General features: G+C 46.6%; 1 protein-coding gene across 1 annotated transcript in view; it reads left to right on the forward strand.

Moving 5' to 3' along the window:
- The window catches only part of XNDC1N (XRCC1 N-terminal domain containing 1, N-terminal like), a gene marked incomplete at its 5' end in the record, with an annotated part of 40773 nt that overhangs the window by 11888 nt on the left and 5503 nt on the right, over positions 1–23382 (forward strand). The window contains 16 exon segments of the mRNA XM_059929490.1: positions 107–179; positions 1634–1758; positions 2464–2579; positions 3467–3508; positions 3510–3536; positions 11518–11585; positions 11587–11884; positions 11887–12228; positions 13910–14122; positions 15085–15180; positions 15182–15250; positions 16409–16583; positions 19180–19371; positions 19464–19514; positions 19517–19607; positions 20626–20718. Coding sequence (XP_059785473.1) covers positions 107–179; positions 1634–1758; positions 2464–2579; positions 3467–3508; positions 3510–3536; positions 11518–11585; positions 11587–11884; positions 11887–12228; positions 13910–14122; positions 15085–15180; positions 15182–15250; positions 16409–16583; positions 19180–19371; positions 19464–19514; positions 19517–19607; positions 20626–20718 — 2071 coding nt within the window.

Raw genomic sequence — 23382 nt, forward strand, 5'->3', positions numbered from 1 at the left:
AATTGACCAGGGAAGGGGGATAGAAAGAATATTCTCAAAATAAGGAATATCATATGTGAAGGTCCTTTTGTTAGTGAGCTAGATTTAATGAGCATTTCTAACACAGAGCCCAGACCAGACGAACAAAACACAGAGAAAGATGTGGGCAGGACGAAGAGGCCTAAAGTGCAAGCCCAAAGGTAAGTAGGTCAACCTGAAAGACCCAGATCACCTCCCCCAACCTACTGCCCTTCTGCACCTGTCCTTCCCCCACTCATGTTTCAGTTATACCAGAGAGCACCCTGGTGCCTGGGTGTTGATCTCATGGTCTGGACCTAGAAGGTAGCAGAGAAAAGATGTCCTTGCCCACATGGTGTCAGGCATGGAGCTAGGCGTGGTCCTGGAGTGAACCAGGATCTAAAGACAAGTACACTGTATCTCATGGGCTTCATTAAAATTTAAATCGTTTTCTGCTTCAAAGGACAGCATTGAGAAAATAAAAAGACAACTCACAGAATATGGGAGAAAATATTTGCATATCATATATTCAACAAGGGGCTTGTATCTAGAATATATAAGGATCTCTTAGAACTCAATCATAAAAAGATAACCTAATTTTTTAAATGGACAAAGGATCTGAATAGACTTCTCCAAAGAAGATATACACATGGCCCATAAGCACGTGAAAATATGCTCCCTATCATTAACCATCAGAGAAATGCAAATCAAAACCACAGTGATCACTTCACACCCACTGGGATGGCTGTAATCAAAAAAGACAATAACAAGCATTGGCAAAGATGGGAGAAATTGGAACCCCCATATGTTGCTGCTGAGAATGTAAAATGGTGCAGCCATCTTGGCAAACAGTTCGGCAGTTCCTCAAAAAGCTAAACATAGAGTTACCATATAACCCAGCAATCCCACTCCTAGGAATATACCCCCAAATAATTGCTAACAGATCTTCACACAAAAATGTATAGACAAATGCTCATAGCAGCATTATTCATAATAGCCAAAAAGTGGAAACCACCCAAATGTCCATCAACTGATGAATAAACAAAATGTGTGTATATCTGTGGTGGAATATTATTCAGCCACGAAAAAGGAATGAAGTACTGATGGTACAACATGGATGAACCTTGAAAATATGCTAAGTGAAATAAGTTAGTCACAAAAGACCACATGTTATATGATTCCAGAATAGACAGATCCACAGAGACAGAACGTAGATTAGTGGTTGCCAGAGTATGTGGGGATAGAGGAGTGGGGAGTGACTACGAATGGGTTCAGGGTCTCTTTTTGGGGTGATAAAAAATGTTCTGGAATTAGATAGTTGTCGTGGTTACATTGTGAATATCCTAAAACCATTGAATAATATATTTTAAAAGGATGAATTTTACGGGATATGCATTATGTCTTGATAAAAAAATAATAACAAGAAACCTGAGGACAGTGATAGAGGCTCTCTTCTCAGATGTTCAAAGGTTAAATGACTTCCCTCAAGTCTGACACATCAAGTGAGCAAACCAGGACCCCAACCCAGGGCTGCTGGCTCCACATCAACTAATCTACATTTTCACCCTGGTTTGAGGCTCCTTCAGCCCTGAGGGCCTCTTGCTAACAGCTGGTCTTTAACTATTCTTTCTCACAGGCCTGTATTCAACTCAAACTCTCGGCCAAAACAGAGGGGGCTAGCAAAGGCAGGCCAAAGAGAACACCAGCAACCCCAGGCCCGAAGCAGTGGTGTCCAGGATAGCAGACAGTGCCCCATTTGTGCAGGTAAGCTGCTCGGGCACAGGGCTGGTTGAGGGAGCACCAGGCATCCCTTGAGGGAGGAATGGGAGATCTGGGAATGCTGCCAGGAAACGTGAACTTGGACACCTGACCTCTGTCATCTGTAGTTACGTACAAATCTGTATTGAATACCTATTCACACTGTGTCCACCAAGCCGAGGAAGGGACATCGGCCCTGTCCTCGGAGAAACATGAAACACAGCAAAATAAAACACTATCAGAGAGGGCCTAGAATTTCATTCATAACTTCTTCCTCCATGACCACATTCTGCTTCCTCTCTAAGTCTCAGTTCAAATGGTACTTATTTGCCAAGTCTTCTCTGATCTCAGATAATGTCTCCCAGCTGAGCTCCTGCAGCATTCTGATTCCCTTGGGCTTAGCACTTCTCACCCTCTGCTTTGTGTCACAGTTATTTGTGGTCCCCTAGATGCCATAGGCCATGAGGATAGGCCTGGGCTTACGTCCCTCAGCTCCTAACACAGTGTCAGGCACATAGTAGACACTCAATAAATGTGTGGTGGATTCATGACTGGATAGTATCTCTCAGGCATAAAATATTCAACCCCAGTAAATTTCCTGCAAAAACAGCTGCATTTTGACAGCAGATGTTCCCTTCAGGCCACTTGGGGTGGCCTCCTGCCTGGGAGCAGGCCCAGTTTTCTCACCTCCTTCTCTCCTCTCCCTCTCCGGCTCCTTCAGCATTGTGATGCTTCCCCAGCATGCTGCCACTTGTGGAGAGACCTCCCCACCTCCCCAGGCCTCTCCCTCCTCGTCACCATCTTCATCACCGTCTGTACTATGGGTGTCCTCCCCTGAGAGCTCACCACCCATTTCCTGGGTCCAGTGCCCTATCTGCCAGTTGCTGTTCTCAGCAGGAGAAATAGAAGAACATGTCAGCATGTGTGGGGAGGTCCTTCCGGCATGAGCCATGAAGTCCTGTGGTTTTGGCCCCCGCCGCCCTCTGTGACTGAAACTGGGCAGTGGGTCTCTTGACAGCTGAGAGGGGCTGATGAGGCCAAGCCGCCCTCTCTCCTCCCCTCCATTCATTCCCTTAGGACTCTGCCTGAGGTCACCTCTGGGCTCCCCACTCCCAGTTGTCAAGGCTTCTGTCACCATGGCACCCTACTCTCCCAAGGACAGCTCCGTCTTTCTCTTCTTTGGAACTTCTGGGGTAGAATTGGTGATCTCTCGAGGGCTTTGGGACACAGTCCAGAACGTCTTCCCCTCAGTGAGTGGTGTGCATCCTCGTGCCCATTTTCCTGAGAGGAAAACTGAGGCCCCGTGAGAAGAAAAGCACTGCCCGACAGATAAGATCCTGTGGTGTCCTGGGAAGGTGAGAGTTATTTTTGAGCATGAGACTGACCTCCAGCATCCCCTGAGCTGAACTCTCAGAATCCTTTGGGGCTTCCCTCTCTAGGATAATCAGGTAACAGTGTTGCTGTGTGACTTTAAGCAAGTTATTTATCTTGGGCCCAGAGTCAACCCTCAGTAACAGAGAAAAAATCCCATCCTCCTGTTCAGAGTTTTATGGGGATCAGATAGGCTAATGACTAAGGAATAGGTCTCAGCTTGGCTGTGGAACCTTGGGCAAATCCCAGTCCCCATCAGTACAATGGGGCAGTTGGACCAGGGGGTCACTAAGCTCCCTTCCACCTATGTTTTTCTAAATTGTATTCCCACCTTCTAGAGCAACTATGTCCTCTCCCCTTTCCCAGATTTCATTGTGTGGCACTTAACACCAGTTCCCATGGTCTCCAGGGTACAGGGCAGAGGGGGAGCAGCTGGTCCTGGCAGAGGGAGGGCCCCAGGTGGGGTTTTGAAAGGGTAGGAAAGAGGAAGTTGGGCACAGTCAGGGGAGCAGACAGAGGAGCAGGAGATCCATCCTTCCATCCCTGCCAGTGTAGGTGGATGCAGCCGTGGACCACCTCATGGTAAGAGGTCTTCAGCTCCCCTGCCTTCCCCTATCCTGGTCCCATTTCTGGCTGTGATTAAAACAATAGATTGACCCAGAAGGGCGGCAGGGACATGCTAGCTGCCATGCAGGCGGTGGACATCACCCCGCAGGTGGGAGGAGAGCCATTGGAGGCCCAAACCTGGGCCCAGAAGAGAAGAGCAGTGAGGATGGGCTGGGGCCTGGTGGGAGAGAGAGACAAGGCAGCACTGGGGTGGGGGGAGAAATGCCGCCCAAAGCAGGAAAGGGCAGAACTGGCGGGTTGGTGGAGGAGAGCCTGGTGGGATCCTGCTACGAGGCCTGATCAGAGCTTAGGGGCTTGGGAAGAGCCCAGTTCAAAGACCCTCCTGTGTAGACGTGTCTGGACCTGTCCTTCGGGAGCTCTAGGACTTCCCGAGGGAGGAGCAGTTGGGAGAGGATGTCAACAGGATGGAAGCTGGTCCTGGGCAGATCTGTGTGCCTGCGCGGGGTTAGGCTCCCAGCACAGCCCTGTCCTGCGTCAGCCTACTCCTTCTCGGGCTGCCCACGTTTGGAACCCACTGTGTGTGTGGGTTCCTGTGAGGATGGAAGTTGTTCTGAGGGAGGGGCCCCCAGTCAGACCCAGCTCTGGCACTCTCCTAAACTGAGAATCCACACAATAAAATGGTGACTAAAAAAATTCTTTTAATCTTTGATCTTCAAATCTTCAGGAGGTGTGGAGAGTCTATGCCGCGGGCTTTTAAAGATGGAGGAGACTGAGCTCTGACCGCCACAGCAACAGTCAGCTCTACCCACCACCAGAGCCTCCCATCAAGCCTCTTAGATAGCCTCAACCACCAGAGGGCAGACAACAGAAGCAAGAAAAACTATAATCCTGCAGCCTGTGGACCAAAAACCACAGTTACAGAAAGATAGAGAAGATGAAAAGGCAGAGGGCTATGTACCAGATGAAGGAACAAGAAAAAACCCCAGAAAAACAACTAAATGAAGTGGAGATAGGCAACCTTCCAGAAAAAGAATTCAGAATAATGATAGTGAAGATGATCCAGGACCTTGGAATAAGAATGGAGGCAAAGATTGAGAAGATGCAAGAAATGATTAACAAAGACCTAGAAGAATTAAAGAACAAACAAACAGAGATGACCAATACAATAACTGAAATGAAAACTACACTAGAAGGAATCAATAGCAGAATAACTGAGGCAGAAGAACGGATAAGTGACCTGGAAGACAGAATGATGGAATTCACTGCTGCGGAACAGACTAAAGAAAAAAGAATGAAAAGAAATGAAGACAGCCTAAGAGACCTCTGGGATAACATTAAACGCAACAACATTCGCATTATAGGGGTCCCAGAAGGAGAAGAGAGAGAGAAAGGACCAGAGAAAATATTTGAAGAGATTATAGTCAAAAACTTCCCTAACATGGGAAAGGAAATAGCCACCCAAGTCCAGGAAGCGCAGAGAGTCCCATACAGGATAAACCCAAGGAGAAACACGCCGAGACACATAGTAATCAAAGTGGCAAAAATTAAAGACAAAGATAAATTATTGAAAGCAGCAAGGGAAAAACGACAAATAACATACAAGGGAACTCCCATAAGGTTAACAGCTGATTTCTCAGCAGAAACTCTGCAAGCCAGAAGGGAGTGGCATGATATACTTAAAGTGATGAAAGGGAAGAACCTACAACCAAGATTACTCTACCCGGCAAGGATCTCATTTAGATTTGATGGAGAAATCAAAAGCTTTACAGACAAGCAAAAGCTAAGAGAATTCAGCACCACCAAACCAGCTCTACAACAAATGCTAAAGGAACTTCTCTAAGTGCGAAACACAAGAGAAGAAAAGGACCTACAAAAACAAACACAAAACAATTAAGAAAATGGTCATAGGAACATACGTATCGATAATTACCTTAAACGTGAATGGATTAAATGCCCCAACCAAAAGACATAGACTGGCTGAATGGATACAAAAACAAGACCCATATATATGCTGTCTACAAGAGACCCACTTTAGACCTAGGGACACATACAGACTGAAAGTGATGGGATGGAAAAAGATATTCCATGCAAATGGAAATCAAAAGAAAGCTGGAGTAGCTATACTCATATCAGATAAAATAGACTTTAAATTAAAGAATGTTACAAGAGACAAGGAAGGACACTACATAATGATCCAGGGATCAATCCAAGAAGAAGATATAACAATTATAAATATATATGCACCCAACATAGGAGCACCTCAATACATAAGGCAACTGCTAACAGCTATAAAAGAGGAAATCGACAGTAACACAATAATAGTGGGGGACTTTAACACCTCACTTACACCAATGGACAGATCATCCAAAATGAAAATAAATAAGGAAACAGAAGCTTTAAATGACACAATAGACCAGATAGATTTAATTGATATATATCGGACATTCCATCCAAAAACAGCAGATTACACGTTCTTCTCAAGTGCGCATGGAACATTCTCCAAGATAGATCACATCTTGGGTCACAAATCAAGCCTCAGTAAATTTAAGAAAATTGAAATCATATCAAGCATCTTTTCTGACCACAACGCTATGAGATTAGAAATGAATTACAGGGAAAAAAACGTAAAAAGGACAAACACATGGAGGCTAAACAATACGTTACTAAATAACCAAGAGATCACTGAAGAAATCAAGGAGGAAATCAAAAAATACCTAGAGACAAATGACAATGAAAACACGACGACCCAAAACCTATGGGATGCAGCAAAAGCAGTTCTAAGAGGGAAGTTTATAGCTATACAAGCCTACCTAAAGAAACAAGAAAAAGCTCAAGTAAACAATCTAATCTTACACTTAAAGAAACTAGAGAAAGAAGAACAAACAAAACCCAAAGTTAGCAGAAGGAAAGAAATCATAAAGATCAGAGCAGAAATAAATGAAATAGAAACAAAGAAAACAATAGCAAAGATCAATAAAACTAAAAGTTGGTTCTTTGAGAAGATAAACAAAATTGATAAACCATTAGCCAGACTCATCAAGAAAAAGAGGGAGAGGACTCAAATCAATAAAATCAGAAATGAAAAAGGAGAAGTTACAACAGACACTGCAGAAATACAAAGCATCCTAAGAGACTACTACAAGCAACTTTATGCCAATAAAATGGACAACCTGGAAGAAATGGACAAATTCTTAGAAAGGTATAACCTTCCAAGACTGAACCAGGAAGAAATAGAAAATATGAACAGACCAATCACAAGTAATGAAATTGAAACTGTGATTAAAAATCTTCCAACAAACAAAAGTCCTGGACCAGATGGCTTCACAGGTGAATTCTATCAAACATTTAGAGAAGAGCTAACACCCATCCTTCTCAAACTCTTCCAAAAAATTGCAGAGGAAGGAACACTCCCAAACTCATTCTATGAGGCCACCATCACCCTGATACCAAAACCAGACAAAGACACTACAAAAAAAGAAAATTACAGACCAATATCACTGATGAATATAGATGCAAAAATCCTCAACAAAATACTAGCAAACAGAATCCAACAACACATTAAAAGGATCATACACCACGATCAAGTGGGATTTATCCCAGGGATGCAAGGATTCTTCAATATACGCAAATCAATCAATGTGATACACCATATTAACAAATTGAAGAATAAAAACCATATGATCATCTCAATAGATGCAGAAAAAGCTTTTGACAAAATTCAACACCCATTTCTGATAAAAACTCTCCAGAAAGTGGGCATAGAGGGAACCTACCTCAACATAATAAAGGCCATATATGACAAACCCACAGCAAACATCATTCTCAATGGTGAAAAACTGAAAGCATTTCCTCTAAGATCAGGAACGAGACAAGGATGTCCACTCTCACCACTATTATTCAACATAGTTTTGGAAGTCCTAGCCACGGCAATCAGAGAAGAAAAAGAAATAAAAGGAATACAAATTGGAAAAGAAGAAATAAAACTGTCACTGTTTGCAGATGACATGATACTATACATAGAGAATCCTAAAACTGCCACCAGAAAACTGCTAGAGCTAATTAATGAATATGGTAAAGTTGCAGGATACAAAATTAATGCACAGAAATCTCTTGCATTCCTATACACTAATGATGAAAAATCTGAAAGAGAAATTATGGAAACACTCCCATTTACCATTGCAACAAAAAGAATAAAATACCTAGGAATAAACCTACCTAGGGAGACAAAAGACCTGTATGCAGAAAACTATAAGACACTGATGAAAGAAATTAAAGATGATACCAACAGATGGAGAGATATACCATGTTCTTGGATTGGAAGAATCAACATTGTGAAAATGAGTATACTACCCAAAGCAATCTACAGATTCAATGCAATCCCTATCAAATTACCAATGGCATTTTTTACGGAGCTAGAACAAATCATCTTAAAATTTGTATGGAGACACAAAAGACCCCGAATAGGCAAAGCAGTCTTGAGGCAAAAAAATGGAGCTGGAGGAATCAGACTCCCTGACTTCAGACTATACTACAAAGCTACAGTAATCAAGACAATATGGTACTGGCACAAAAACAGAAACATAGATCAATGGAACAAGATAGAAAGCCCAGAGATTAACCCACGCACCTATGGTCAACTAATCTATGACAAAGGAGGCAAAGATATACAATGGAGAAAAGACAGTCTCTTCAATAAGTGGTGCTGGGAAAACTGGACAGCTACATGTAAAAGAATGAAATTAGAATACTCCCTAACACCATACACAAAAATAAACTCAAAATGGATTAGAGACCTAAATATAAGACTGGACACTATAAAACTCTTAGAGGAAAACATAGGAAGAACACTCTTTGACATAAATCACAGCAAGATCTTTTTTGATCCACCTCCTAGAGTAATGGAAATAAAAACAAAAATAAACAAGTGGGACCTAATGAAACTTCAAAGCTTTTGCACAGCAAAGGAAACCATAAACAAGACGAAAAGACAACCCTCAGAATGGGAGAAAATATTTGCAAATGAATCAACGGACAAAGGATTAATCTCCAAAATATATAAACAGCTCATTCAGCTCAATATCAAAGAAACAAACACCCCAATCCAAAAATGGGCAGAAGACCTAAATAGACATTTCTCCAAAGAAGACATACAGACGGCCACGAAGCACATGAAAAGATGCTCAACATCACTAATTATTAGAGAAATGCAAATCAAAACTACAATGAGGTATCACCTCACTCCTGTTAGAATGGGCATCATCAGAAAATCTACAAACAACAAATGCTGGAGAGGGTGTGGTGAAAAGGGAACCCTCTTGCACTGTTGGTGGGAATGTAAATTGATACAGCCACTATGGAGAACAATATGGAGGTTCCTTAAAAAACTAAAAATAGAATTACCATATGACCCAGCAATCCCACTACTGGGCATATACCCAGAGAAAACCGTAATTCAAAAAGACACATGCACCCGAATGTTCATTGCAGCACTATTTACAATAGCCAGGTCATGGAAGCAACCTAAATGCCCATCAACAGACAAATGGATAAAGAAGATGTGGTACATATATACAATGGAATATTACTCAGCCATAAAAAGGAACGAAATTGAGTCATTTGTTGAGACGTGGATGGATCTAGAGACTGTCATACAGAGTGAAGTAAGTCAGAAAGAGAAAAACAAATATCGTATATTAATGCATGTATGCGGAACCTAGAAAAATGGTACAGATGAGCCAGTTTGCAGGGCAGAAGTTGAGACACAGATGTAGAGAATGGACATATGGACACCAAGGGGGGAAAACTGCGGTGGGGTGGGGATGGTGGTGTGCTGAATTGGGCGATTGGGATTGACATGTATACACTGATGTGTATAAAACTGATGCCTAATAAGAACCTGCAGTATAAAAAAACAAACAAAACAACTAATACTAAACTTTCATTGGGTTATTTGTATGGAAACATGTTAATATAAATGTTTCAGACATTACATGAAATTTCTAAAAATCTTATATTTGTATTTGTATGGAAATATGTATGGAAATATGTTAATATAAATGTTTCAGACATTACATGAAATTTCTAAAAATCTTATATGTTCTGGTATAATGTTATAAGTAATAATCCTATTTATTACTTTAAAATGTATATCTCAGAAATAACTAATTTTCTTGTCAACTGCATTATTATGAACTGTCATCAAATCTTTAACCATGGTCATTTTTAAGTCTTTTGTCATTTACAGACAGTTCTGGGTGTACTCTGATGATTTTGCAAATATGTTCCTATAAAAGGGTTTCATCTTCAAGAAATACATGGAAAAGACTCTGACAAGTACAGGTTTCTGGTAACGGACTGTACTGCTGAACTGAATGAATAAGCATTTTCAGAACTCTAATGAAAAACTGATGAACTCATAAAAGTGCTAACAAAAGATCAAGATGAAAAAAAAAAATTAATTACATGGGACTGAGTGAACTGATGAGGATGAGTATAATTTTTGTGACTTTCTGTCTGAATTTAAAAAAAAAAAAAAAAAATTCCACAAGGACTCAGAGGCAAAGAATATACAAATCAATTTTCACTGCAAAGTAAAGGAGCTGTTACAGTGGAGGATTACTGGACTGAATGTCAATACTATGACATAGTATGAGTGTGTTTCATGTTTGGTAATTGCAATCATTGTTGCTTTTGTTGTGGTCATCCATGTACAATGCTTGGTGTCAGTCGATTTATCTCTTGTAAAAATAAAATACAGTGTGTGTGTGTGTGAAAAAAAAAAAATAAATAAATAAAGATGGAGGAAGTGGCCATAAACTAAGGAATGCAGGGAGTATAGCTCTAGAAGCCGAAAAAGAATACTCCCCTAGAGCCACCCTGCCCTGCCAACACCTTGACGTTAGCCCAATGATATGATTTAGTTCTGACTTCTAGAACCATAAGAGAATAAATGTTTGTGGTTTTAAGCTACTAAATTTTTTTAAAAAGAAAAAAATGCATTTTTCAACCAAGACCAATTTTCTAAATATTATCATCAACATTTCATACCAGTAAATGGGATATTATTTACTAACAGCTTAACAAAAATATACAAGAAGCTATTATTACGGTATGAAAGGGTATTTCTAAAATGATTGATTCCTGGAAAATACGGAAATGAGATGTATTCCCTACACAGACATAATTGGGGTGGGGGGACATTTGTATTGTCATTATACAAGATGATCACATTATATAAACCATATATACTAGAGTATATAACATTTAATGTGGAATTTAATTTCAGAGTAAAACAGATAAAAGTGGTAGCATTGTTATTTTCCTTAAAAGAGGGAAAGTATTTACTTACCTACATTCTCATATCCCACATTTGGGGGCTTTTGAAGAAGTAGAGATTCCAGAAATCCCAAAGCTACTACTAATAATTCCTCTTTGAGTTGAGAAGTAGCATGGAAGAGTAATTAGCAATACCACCTCCTCAGCCAGACTGCCTGACTGCCCACCTCGTCTAAGTGGTTTGGCATGTCTGTACGTCAGCTTCTTCTCCTGTTAAAGAGGGAATGACAGCTCCTACCTTACAGGGACATTTAAGAATTGAATGAGTTACTTACTTATGAAGGGTTTTGAAAACTACCTGTACTTAAGCACTACATAAGTGTTACCTAAAACAAAAATGGAAATTTGTGTTATTGTGTGTTTGGGATAGGAAGGCTATAATGTTGCCTGGGTATAGAGGGTTAAGGGCTTGAAGGTGGAAGGGTGAGGGAGGCCCCAAAGCAAAGGAGGTTGGAGACTCGGGGTCCCACCCTCTACTCCTTCATCCAGCGTCAGCCTAAGTGGACCAAGATCATGAACAGAAAGCTTAAGTTCCCACCTCCGCTGCTGGGTGCCATTGGACCTGGTGTAGCAGCTGCTGGAGTTGCGGGTTGAGGCCACAGACAGCGGGCCAGGCGGGCCCCTGCAGAATGTGGAGGAGGCTGAGGACCGCTCCTGGAGGGAGGCCCTCAATCTGGCCATCCGCCTGGGCCACGAGGCCATCACTGATGTGCTGTTGGCCAGTGTCAAGTTCGACTTCCGGCAGATCCACGAGGCCCTGCTGGTGGCTGTGGACACAAACCAGCTGGCAGTGGTGTGCCGCCTGCTGGCCTGGCTGGAATGGGAGAAGGGCTGCAAGGTGGACACCAGGTCTAGTCTTTCTCACTGGCCTTCTTTGACTCATCAATCGATGGCCCCCGCTTTGCCCCTGGTGTCACCCCCCTCACCCTGGCCTGCCAGAAGGACCTGTATGAGATCACCCGGCTGCTCATGGACCAGGGCCACACCATCGCCCGGCCCCACCCCGTCTCCTGTGCCTGCCTCGAGTGCAGCAACACATGCTGCTACGATCTGCTCCAGTTCTCCCTGTCCCGCATCAACACCTGCCGTGGCATTGCCAGCTGCGCCCACCTCTCACTGGCCAGCGAGGACGCCATGCTGGCTGCCTTCCAGCTCAGCTGCAAGCTCAAGCACCTTGCCCACAAGGAGCCTGAGTTTAAAGTTAGTTTCTGCTCCCTTCCCCTGCGCTCGGTGCCCCGTATCTGTCCTTCTGTCCTTCCACCGGGGCATGGTCGGGCCTGTGGTGGGTGTTCTGGGAAGAGGGAAACAACAGAAAGATGTTCTCAGGAAACCTCCATTCTGATGGGGAGCTGCAGAATTCCGCCCTGAGGGGGATCTCATTCTAATTGCAGACTGGCTGTCACTCTAGGGGCACCTAGTCTCATGGGGGTGGAACAGACCCTATCCTAGGTGTCTCCTGGGTCTGTCTGAGGGAGGAGAGAGAACATAGATTGGAAGGCAGCTGGACAGACTTAGAGATGACATTCAGTAGAACCTGTCCTTTCTGAATACCTACTGTATGGTCACCCCTAGAGCATTGTGTGCTGGGGCCTCATGCTTGTGATCACAGCAGGGAGAGAGAGGGCAGAGAGAGGCGGACAAGACTCCTAGGATGCTCAGCTTCATTCAGGGTCTCTGTGGATGGTACCAGAGGGCTTCTAAGGAGCAGAAAAGAGGTCAGGAAGCTACAGATGTTGTGTGCAGGGCAGACTCCTTGGAAGAAGTGGGATTAATCTTGGCTACACAACCAGGTGGTTTAGCACAAGTGAAGAGGTGTGGGGAGGATATTTGAGGTAGGGATTCATTCCAAGCAAAGACTCTCGGCTAGTAAAAGTAGATGTGGGATGAGTGCAGGAACCCTGTGCAGACAGAATGCATGAAGGGGAGCCAGGGAGGCCTGGAGGCAGGGACTGGTCAGGGGCTTTGAATTCACCAGTCCAGTTCCATCCATCACTCGTCCACTGACATCCCCTCTGTGCCAGGCAGACTTGGTCCCCATGGTCAAGATTACCATTAGGTGGGGAAACAAACAAGGATATTAACAGAGTCCTAGGGCAGGATGTGACCTGTGCCAGACGAGCTCAGGGAAGAGCATGCTGCTTCTCCAGAGTCGTAGAAGGATCAGGGAATGAAGAGCCTCCACTTCACGGGTAGCAGGCAAGAGCAGCCCTTTCCAAAGGACCGTCCCTCATCCTCGTAGCAGCCCACAGAAGGAGGCAGCAGGAATGATCATCCCCACTTTCCAGGCAAGGGGGCTGCGGCTTGGATACGGGAAATACCTTACCCAGTGTGACACCACCTGAGGGACCATGCTGGGCCTCAGACCTAGCCTCCTAAAATCCTAGCCTGGATTCTCTCTGGCGTTAGGGCCCCAAGTAAAACTGAGGCTAGGATGGGTAAAGTGGAAACAAGAACTGCCCACTCGTGTCTGCAGCTCCTAAAACTGCCAGCACGGGCTCTCATATAAGGTAGGTGCTCAACAAAAGTAATTCAATGAACCCAAGAAGGCATGAAGAATAGGAGCAGAAGTGGGAAAGGAATAGGGAAGAGGAAGTACAAGGGGTGGACAAAGGTGACGGAGGGGTCTGAGTTGAAATGACTCAGCAATGAGGTAGATGCAGCAACAGAGAAGCAAAGTTGACCCAAGAAGTGCCTTGTTATAGCCAAGAGGACAGGTGGGGTGGAAGGGAAGAAAGGAATAAAGGACTCAGGGTGACACCAGCTGTGGGGAAGTGACGGCCGAGGTAGGACAGAGTCCTGGACCCACTTTTGGGAGGTTGGGGGCTGACCTAATGGGGCTGGGCCCCCAGGGTGGCAAGCACACACGGACTTCTCCCTACAGCCCGAGTACATTGCCCTGGAGTCGCTGAGCCAGGACTACAGCTTTGAACTGCTGGGCATGTGCCGGCACCAGAGCGAGGTCACTGTGGTGCTCAATGACCTGGGCAAGGACAGCAAGACTGAGCCCGAGGCCGAGGGTCTGGGCCAGGCCTTTGAGGAAGGCATCCCCAACCTGGCGAGGCTGCGACTGGCCATCACCTATAACCAGAAGCGGGTCAGCTGGGCCCTACCCACCCCCTCCTCCCCCCGCCCTGCCCTGACCCCCTTGCCCCGCCACCTCTGCGTAGTCCCCGCTCCAACTCTAAGCAAGTCCTTTCCCTGCCCTCAGGACCCCTCTTAGATCTTCACTCTGAGCACCCTTCTATCTAGGCCCTTGATCCTGTGGGTCTCCCACCCGCCCTTCTTACCTTCAGTCTAAGTCCCTAACCTCTCCCCAGCCCTTGGAAGTCCCATTACCCACCCAGACCCCACCTTCAGAACAGACTTCTGGGTCTTACCCTCAGCTCAGCCTCTGGCCTGCTGAGTAGGTTTGGTGTGGTCTTTTTCTGTTGTTAGACTTCAGTATCTCACTCTATTCAGCAAGATTAGACTACATCTCTCAGGGCTTAAGTGTCAAGTGATTCCATGGTTCCCCATTGCATTAGATGCCTGCCCCCTAAGCCTAAGACATGCTCTTCTTCTAGCCTCCCCCACCCCTTACTCCTCCCTCTCACCTACCCTAGATATCCTAACCCACCAGGAGCTTAACCAAAAACCTTCCTTCACAATGGCTCCCCAAGACACCAAAGCCCACTTTCCCTGCTCCTCCCTCCTCAAGACCATGCAGGCTGGTGCCTCACATCTCTAAGAAGACAAGGAATCCTGAGGGTTCTGGGACTGGGTACCCAGTTGCACCCACCACTGCCTGACTTAGATTCAAGAATGCAGGATCTGGAGAGTCCAGGAAAATCTTTGAATTCAACTTCTTCATAGACTAGGAAACCAAGTCCCAAAGAGGGGTGGGGTCTTCCCAAGGTCACATGGCAAGTGGGTTGCCTCTCTTCTGAGCTGGCTGGCCTGGGAAGAAATAAAACATGGTTCAATCTCTATGGTAGGGAAGTCAGTGCACCCAACTGGCTCCCCTTCCTCTTCCCTGGCTGGTGGCCACCCCCTCTCCTCACTCCCATCTCTGCTTAGTTCGTAGCACCCCCCATCTGCCAGCAGGTCCTGTCCTCCATCTGGTGTTGGAACCTGGCTGGCTGGCGTGGAAGCACCACTACCTGGAAGCTCTTTGGTCGCCTTCCTCATCTTCCTCACCACGCCCTTCCTCTGCCTTGGCCACTGGCTGGCGCCCAAGTCCCGGGTACTAAGAATAGAAGTAATGATAACTGTCACTTATTGAGCACTTGTTTTATGCCAGGCCCTGGGCCGGGCACTTTGGGAATGTTCCCATTAGGTAATTTGAGGTGGTCCTGGAAGGTAGGCATTGCACCTGGATTTTACAGTGGAGACACAAGGAACAGAATGCTCTTTTGTCCACAGTAAATAGCAGAGTCAGGATTGAAACTGAGGTCTCTCTGCCTCCAAAGCCTGAGTCCTGTATACAGCCCTATAATCTCCTAGAGACTCTGCCCCAACCTACAAATTCTTTGGGAGCCCTTGTGGACCCAGATATTTCTATTCCTTCACCCAACAAATATTTCCTTGAGACCCTACTATGAACCAGGCATCGTGCCTGGTGCTGGGGATATAATAAAGAGCAAGCCAGGTACCTGTAAATCAAGTGAGGAATAGGGTGAGCAGTGCTCCAGGAAGCAGGAACAGCATGTCCATCAACGGCCCAGGGAGGGAGAATGCAAACTATTAGAGAGACTGAGAGGAATTCTGTGCAGCTAAAGCATAAGTGCAAATGGCGAGTGGTGGGAAGTAAGCAGGGGCCCGGGTCCCACAGAGCCTTATGCAATGATGGGAGCCACTGGAAGACTGTAATGAGCTGAGAGATCCTATTAGTTTTGTGTTTTAGAAAGCTCTCTCTCCTAGTGGTGTAAAGGATGGATTGGGGGAGGGGCGGGAGTTAGGGAGACTGTCAGAGTGTATGAGAGAGAGGATGTAGAGATGCCTTTAAGCTTCCTGGTCTGGGTGGCTGGGACGTTTTCTAAGATGGGGAAACAGGAGGAAGAGGAGAAGGAACAAGTTTGGGATCAAAAGTGATGAATTTATTTTTAACATGGTTGTGATTGAAGAGCCCGTGGGACCCTCCAGGGAAAGTTACTTTATCTCTGTGATCCTCAGTTCCTTAGCTAAAAAATGGGAATAACGATACCCACCTCATACGGTTGTGAGGGAAAAAATAGATATGAAAGGGGAAGGCCTAATATACAGTACATTCTTGATAAATGTCTGAATAAGTGAGTGAATGAGAGGAGGAAACATGTGGCGGCTGAGCATCCCGGAAGTTATCCAGGGTGGGGAGAGATTTGAACAGGACTCTGAGAGCCCTGCTCTCCTTCCTTCCCCCGAGCTGGGCCGCCTGATGAAGATCCCGGTGCTGAAGTTCCTGCTGCACTCGGCCTCCTATCTGTGGTTCCGCATCTTCCTGCTGGGAGAGTCCCTGGTCATGGAGACGCAGCTGAGTACCTTCTGAGGCCGCAGCCAGAGTGTCTGGGAGACTTCACTACACATGGTTTGGGTTGCAGGTACATGTGTGGGGCCTTTTATTTGTGGCAGACCCCCTTGGGGGCCCCCTCACTTTTCTTCACAGTAAGCACCCCCATGGAGGGGGGCTGCCCCTGTAGATGCTCCCTGAACATATAACCAGACCCCTCCGGGCTCTAGTCCACCAAGGGTTTCCCCTTCACCTCTAATCAGGGGACCTAGCCCTGTGATAGGCCCCCTGAGCAAGGACCCCATTCTTCCCCTACCCTGGCATCAGTCTCTACCCATTCTGGATGTTCATATCCTCTCACAAATAAGACACTGGTCCACTGTGTCCGGTGGGAGATTACCTTGGTGTAATGGTAGCCAGCAAGTACACCACCAGGCAATCTATCCCAAAGGTCATGGAACAGAAAGGCTCACAGACCAAATTAAGATGCTTGAATCATACAGTTTATTAAACCCATAAATGGTGTACTTATGATGGTGGTGTTTCGAGGACCAGAGTTGAGGTTTGAGCAGAGGATACAACAGCCGGAAGCAGCCTGGCCCCAACACTTGATTGGTAGGAGAAACACAGGGGCAAGTATGTCTGACCACAGCTGTAGCTTACTAACCATCCTGGTGAACAGCTGTGACTTTTCTTCGCAATTTTTGGGCAGAGGACATGTGAGACCAGAATGGGTATCACCAGTGGGTAGCTGATTTAAGATCTGATGAATCCTAAGGGCCTCATCTGCCTCGTGTATATTCAGTGTATCATTAATATTTAGTGTCTACCCTAAATATTCTACATATGTTCACACACATATGCTCTACTTGATTTGTCCAACATGTCACCCGGATAACTAACTTATATATGCTTAATGCATAAGTTCCAGCCATTCCATTGGTGTTCTTTGCTTCTATAGCAGAATTGAGTATTCTCAAACAATTCAGCAAATGCAGTTGACAGTAACCTCCAGAGCTCTACCGAGCATTTGGCTGGTCAGCTCAGCAGCTGGACTGGGGGTCCCTTCCTCATCTGTCTTCCCTTTACTTATCTCTAGCTTGGTTAGCAAACTCCCAAGACACCAGTAGACTAAGTCCGCTACTCCACCCTGTACCAAGGCAGTCGGTAAGGCCTGAAAGAATATTTGGCCAAGAAACTCTGGGGAAGAAAACAAGAGCCATGTAAGAGGAAAAGTTTCTCATCCAGTTATTTACTAAACATTATTGACCTGTATTGGGTGCAGATGAAACCAATACAGTTCCTGCCCACGGGGGAGGAAGTCTTAAGAAACAACACTCCTCGTTTCTTCATGCAATAAACACTTGCTGCTGCCCTACTGTGAGTGAAGCCCTGAGAACACACAGATAAACTAAATAGGGTTCCTTCTACACATTCAACGTATATAAATAAACATCCACCCTCTGCTGCCGTGGGAACGGATGCAGTTCTCACTTCGCCCTGCACTGCTTGTCTCCAGGCCCGCGCACGTTCTCTTTCCCCACAGCCCTCTCCCCGTCCACGCTGCGCCTTCACCTGGCTGGCTCCTACTCCTCCGTCAGGTCTCAGCTCAATCGTCACTTTCTGGGGGAAGTGAAGCTTTCCCTGGTCCCCAAATCAGGGTGAGGATCTGTTCCTAAACATTCTCACAACAGCCTCTGTTCCCCCGTTTTCCACCTTAGCAGTTACCGCACTGGCTTGTAACGACTTGGCTACGTGCCCGCCTCCCTCACTCAGTTATGAACCCGGGGAGGCCAGGGACTGTATTTGTCTTATTCACCACAGGATCCCACTGGCACATGGTAGCAGCTTAATCAGTTTTTATTCAATAGTAACTACTGGGCCTTGTTCTGGGCACCGGGGGCAAGGAGGTGAATAGGCCATGGTCCCTGCCCTTGAGGGGTTCAAAGTTCAGGGGAGGGGACGGGGGCAGACCCAGGAAGAGATATCCTGCAGTGCCCCATGACGATGGTATCACAGAGGGCTGAAGAGAGCTGTGAGAACTCACTCCCCCGGTTAGGGAAGGCTTCACAGAGGAGGTAAGATTTGTCCTGGGCCAGAAGGTGAGCTTGCCTTCAAAAGGGTGTGGAAGGGCTTTCTAGGTGGACAGAACCATGAGTGAAAAAGCACTTGCTTGTACCCAGGGAATGGAGAAGGGTACGACGTGGCAGGGTCACCTGGCTAATGGGGTCCAGCTCCCAAGACCCTCCATCCCCAGGTCAGGCCCTGGGCCCCGGGCTGATAATGAGCAGGTTGATAATTTGGAGCCCCTTCAAATCAATATTCTTTAAATAGTTGTCCAATATATATTTGGTGGAGGGAAGGGAGAAGCAGATTTCAATCATTCCCTCCCAATAACCAGCTTCTTCAGGTGTTACTCACTTTCTGAGTTTATCAGCCAACTGGGATCAGTGGCACAGGCTCCGTGGCAGCTGAGTCTGCATCAGCCAGGAGTTCTTTTTATTTTCACGTAAGATCTCTGTACTTAAGCAGACTAAACGTCTACATTTTATCCATTTCATGCCTTTGATATTTTAGTTCTCCCACCCCATGGATAGTTTCCCCCCACCAACCATACCTGCAGCCCAGCTCTGACCTGGACGGAGGAGGTGCCTCACCCTCTCCTGGCTCCCTACCACCTCCTTCAGGCTTCCTGTGGTTTGAGTGTAAGGAAGTGTGGATCGAGGGCCTGTGCAGTTACCTCCCAGACTGGTGGAACATCCTGGACACAGTCGCCTTGTCCCTGTACCTGGCGGCCTTCACGCTCCTGGCCGGGCTGGCCCACAGGCACTGCCGGGATGCCCCAGACGGGGCTGCCTGCCGCTACTTCACCTTGGCTGGTGAGTGCCTCCCAGCTCAGCCCTGAGTCCCCCAGTCCCCTCTCTTCCTTGGTTCTCGGCCTCAGCCCCCCAACCCCGTTCCACCTGCACAGAGCGGAGCGAGTGGCGCACACAGGACCACCAGTTCCTGGCTGAGGTGCTCTTTGCTTCACCCGCCTGGCCTACATCCTGCCGGCCCACAAGTCGCTGGGCACCCTGCAGATTTCCATTGGCAGGATGATCGATGACATGATCCGGTGCGTACTGCCCCTGCTCAGAGCATCCTCCCCTCCGATGGACCCCACCTGACCTCCTTCTGAAGCTCCCCAGCTCTAGTTAGCGCAGGGATTCTATCCTGGGTTGCTTGTACAGGCTCCAGAGACCTCGGAAACCCTGAAACTACAGGCAAATTTTCGGATGTAAATGTAAAGGTACATTTCTCTGCAGAGAGGGTCTATAACTTTCATCTAATTCTCAAAGAGGCCCATGACTCCAAAGATCAGGAACCACCAATAGCAGAAAGAGCCCTTGGCTGGCATTCCAGTCCCAGTTCCTTTGCTGTCTCCATGGCCCTCGCTGGGGCTCAGTTTTCCCATCTTTGTGGTGAGGCACTGGACTCAGGGGTCCCTTTGGATGGTTTCCACTGTACAACTCCTCTTGGAACTCATGGAATTATCTGGTCTTCCTGGTAATTATCATCTAATCATTTACAGCCTACCTGGCCTTTCACCCTAATCAGAGCTCATTGTTCGTGCCCGCTTCCGTGGGAAAGCCCTGCCTGAGGTGGGATAGGTGTGGGTGCCCTTGATGGGAAAAGCCCTGGTTACATCTGTGAACCTCTTCAGCTCAGCTCAGCCTGGAGAACTTGCCATCCCACCCCTGAGACTCTGCTAGCCTTCCGTGTTGCCAGCCAGCTCAACTCACATGTGGCTTTAACTCCACTGGTGATAAATCCTGTCCAGTAGGACTCTGTGACTCTCCCTCATCCCTGTACCACATCTCAGCATCTTGGTCCCTCCCTGGGAGCCTGGCCCATCCCCAGCTTTGACTGTTTCAACCTAGAATCCTTTATTCTGGAGGGAGAGCTTCTGCTTCAGCACGCTTTAAATCCCTTCTCATTTCCCACCCCCTAATTTCTCTCAATAATAACCACACTGAATCCTTGTCAAGTAGAGGCTGAGACTGGGAGCCATCACCCCCATCTCTTTTCCCAGAGCCTGACTTTTCCCAGGGAAGAGACCTACTCTGACCCTCCCCCATCCCACCCCCTGCCAGGTTCATGTTCATCCTCACGATTATCCTGACCGCCTTCCTCTGCGGCCTCAAAAATGTCTACGTGCCTTACCAGGAGACAGAGCAGCTGGGCAAGTACTCAGGGGCAGAGGCAGGATGGGCAGGTGGGATTCTGGGACCGTGAACTTGGAGCTTAGTAATCACCTCTTCCTCATGATCAGATTCAACTTAAGCAATTTTGGCAAGAACGCAACCTAATTGATGATGTGTACTTTCCATCATATTCCATCAGGAGGCTCACGACGTCAGTTTAGCCCATTGGTGAGGCCCATTGGTCTAGCAAACCTCTCCACTGAAAAGGAGATACCCTTGTGGTAACGAAGAGAGATGTTGAGACTGTGTGACTAGACCACTTTCTTTCAACTTTGCTCTGAGTGGATTTAGCATCCACAGGTGATTTTTGTTTAATTAATTAATTAATTTTTGCCTGCGTTGGGTCTTCATTGTGGCGCGCAGGCTTCTCATTGCGGTGGCTTCTCTTGTTGCAGGGCTCAGGCTCTAGGCGCGCGGGCTTCAGTAGTTGTGGCACACAGGGTTAGTTGCTCTGCGGCATGTGGGATCTTCCTGGACCAGGAATCGAACCCATGTGCCCTGCACTGGCAGACGGACTCTTAACCACTGCGCCACCAGGGAAGTCCCTCTACAGATGATTTTTACCTGCATCAGTTACTGTAACAGTGGCTTCAAGATGCTGATTTTCTATTGCTGTCATTCCCTGTACATTTCTTTGTTGGCATTCTTCCATAAAGAAGTGCCTCCTTCTCCACTCTTTTTGAATATCACTATGGATTCAAAGATTTTTAAAAAATATAATAATCCATTACAGTCATTATTCTTTTTTTGAAATTAATTAATTTATTTGTTTTTATATTTGGCTGTGTTGGGTCTTCGTTGCTGTGCGTGGACTTTCCCCAGTTGCGGTGACTGGGGGCTACTCTTCGTTGCAGTGTGCGGACCTCTCATTGTCGTGGCTTCTCTTGTTGCAGAGCACGGGCTCTAGGCGTGCGGGCTTCAGTAGTTGTGGCTCGCGGGCTCAGTAGTTGTGGCTCGTGGGCTCTAGAACACAGGTTCAGTAGTTGTGGCGCATGGGCTTAGTTGCTCCGCGGCATGTGGGATCTTCCCAGGCCAGGGTTCGAACCCGTGTCCCCTGCGTTGGCAGGCGGATTCTTAACCACTGCGCCGCCAGGGAAGCCCCATTATTCTTTTTGATACTCAATTCTCCCTAAATATGGCCAATAACTAATTCCTTGTTCATTCACTCACTCATTCATTGTTCATTCATTCATTCATTCACTCACTTTTTAAATTCATTCACTTTCTTAGTCATTCATTCATTGCTGTTTGAGTTCACACCCATTTATGACACCTTCTTTGTAGTAGGTCCTGTCCCTGGCACTGGAAGCACAGACAGAAGTGAACCAGACCCAGTCTCCTGGAGAAGATAGCCATGTGCACAAATAAGCTCAGTTTGAGACGATGAGTGCTGTGAGGAAGGAGGGCTTATGTTGAGGGTAACCAGAAGGGAAAGCCCCTTCCTCTGTCTTGATGATCAGGGAAGACTTCATAGAGAAGGGAACTCTGGATTCCACCTACAAAGGTTGTGAACTTCAGAGAAGGTACAGGGCATTCTGGGCAGAAGGGGGCACATACCAAGGCAAGGAGGTATGTTTGGAGAATAGCAAGACTTCCTCCATGGTTGGTGCATGGAGGGGATTTTGAGAGGAGAGGCTGGAGAGGGTGGAGGGGCCAGGTCACAGAGCTCATGAAGGTCCTGCTGAGAAGCCTGGCTTGCCCAGCAGACCAGGGAGCTCCGGATGGCCTCCCAAGCAATCGTTCAATCATGAATTCTTCCTGAGTGCAACTACATGATGGTTTTATTGTTGAACCTGAAGGACCCATGGTTGGGCCTGTGGATGTTGGTCAAGTCTTTCTCATGGTTCCAAAGTAAATGGAGGCTTTATTCAGACCAATCCTCTTACCAAGAATCCTTGTTCACATCCTGGCTTCAAGATATTGAGGAAGTCTGCTGACACAGTTTAAATCATGAATCTTAGTGCCAGGGACAGGAACTAGTCCTTCCAGCCTGCTTCATGGGTCCTGGTGTCATTCCACAGTAGCACAGGCAGGCTGAGCCCTCCTTCTCATTTATGGGAGACAGCTAATTAAGTCAAAAGTATTTTTGCTAAAAACCTCAGGTACGTTGCATGGTGGGCATTTGGACTGAGAGTAGTTAGGAGCATTTAAAGTTTGACAAGCAGAAGTACAGCACATCAGATCAGCATTTAGAAAGAACACCTTCAGTGCAGTGTGGAGGATGGAAGGACGAGAGAGGGACTGGGGCCAGAGACCCGCTGTGGAGACTGTTGCAGTCATCTAGGCTTGAACTGGAGCAGCATGGGTGGCTGCTTCTGTGGTCCAACCACCATCCTCTCTCACCCAGACCATGGCAACAGCTTCTTGACTGGTCTCCGTGCCCTCACTCTCTCATCTGCTTCTCTTCCACTCTCCTCACAGCAGCCAGTATGATCTTATCAAAAATAATTCAGGGGTCACCCCTCTGCTTAGAATTCTTCATAGCTTCCTAAGGCTCCTAGGCCATAGTGAGGATCTTTGTTTTTATCCTACAGGGCCCTGCATGACCTGGTTGGTCCCTGTTTCCCTCTCATGAGCCTCTTTCTCCTTTGCCCTCTGAGACGAGCTATGCTGGCCGTCTCTCAGTTCCTCAAATGCCCCCCACAC

This window comes from Balaenoptera ricei, chromosome 8, assembly GCF_028023285.1.
Source record: "Balaenoptera ricei isolate mBalRic1 chromosome 8, mBalRic1.hap2, whole genome shotgun sequence".
Taxonomy (NCBI): Eukaryota; Metazoa; Chordata; class Mammalia; order Artiodactyla; family Balaenopteridae; genus Balaenoptera; species Balaenoptera ricei.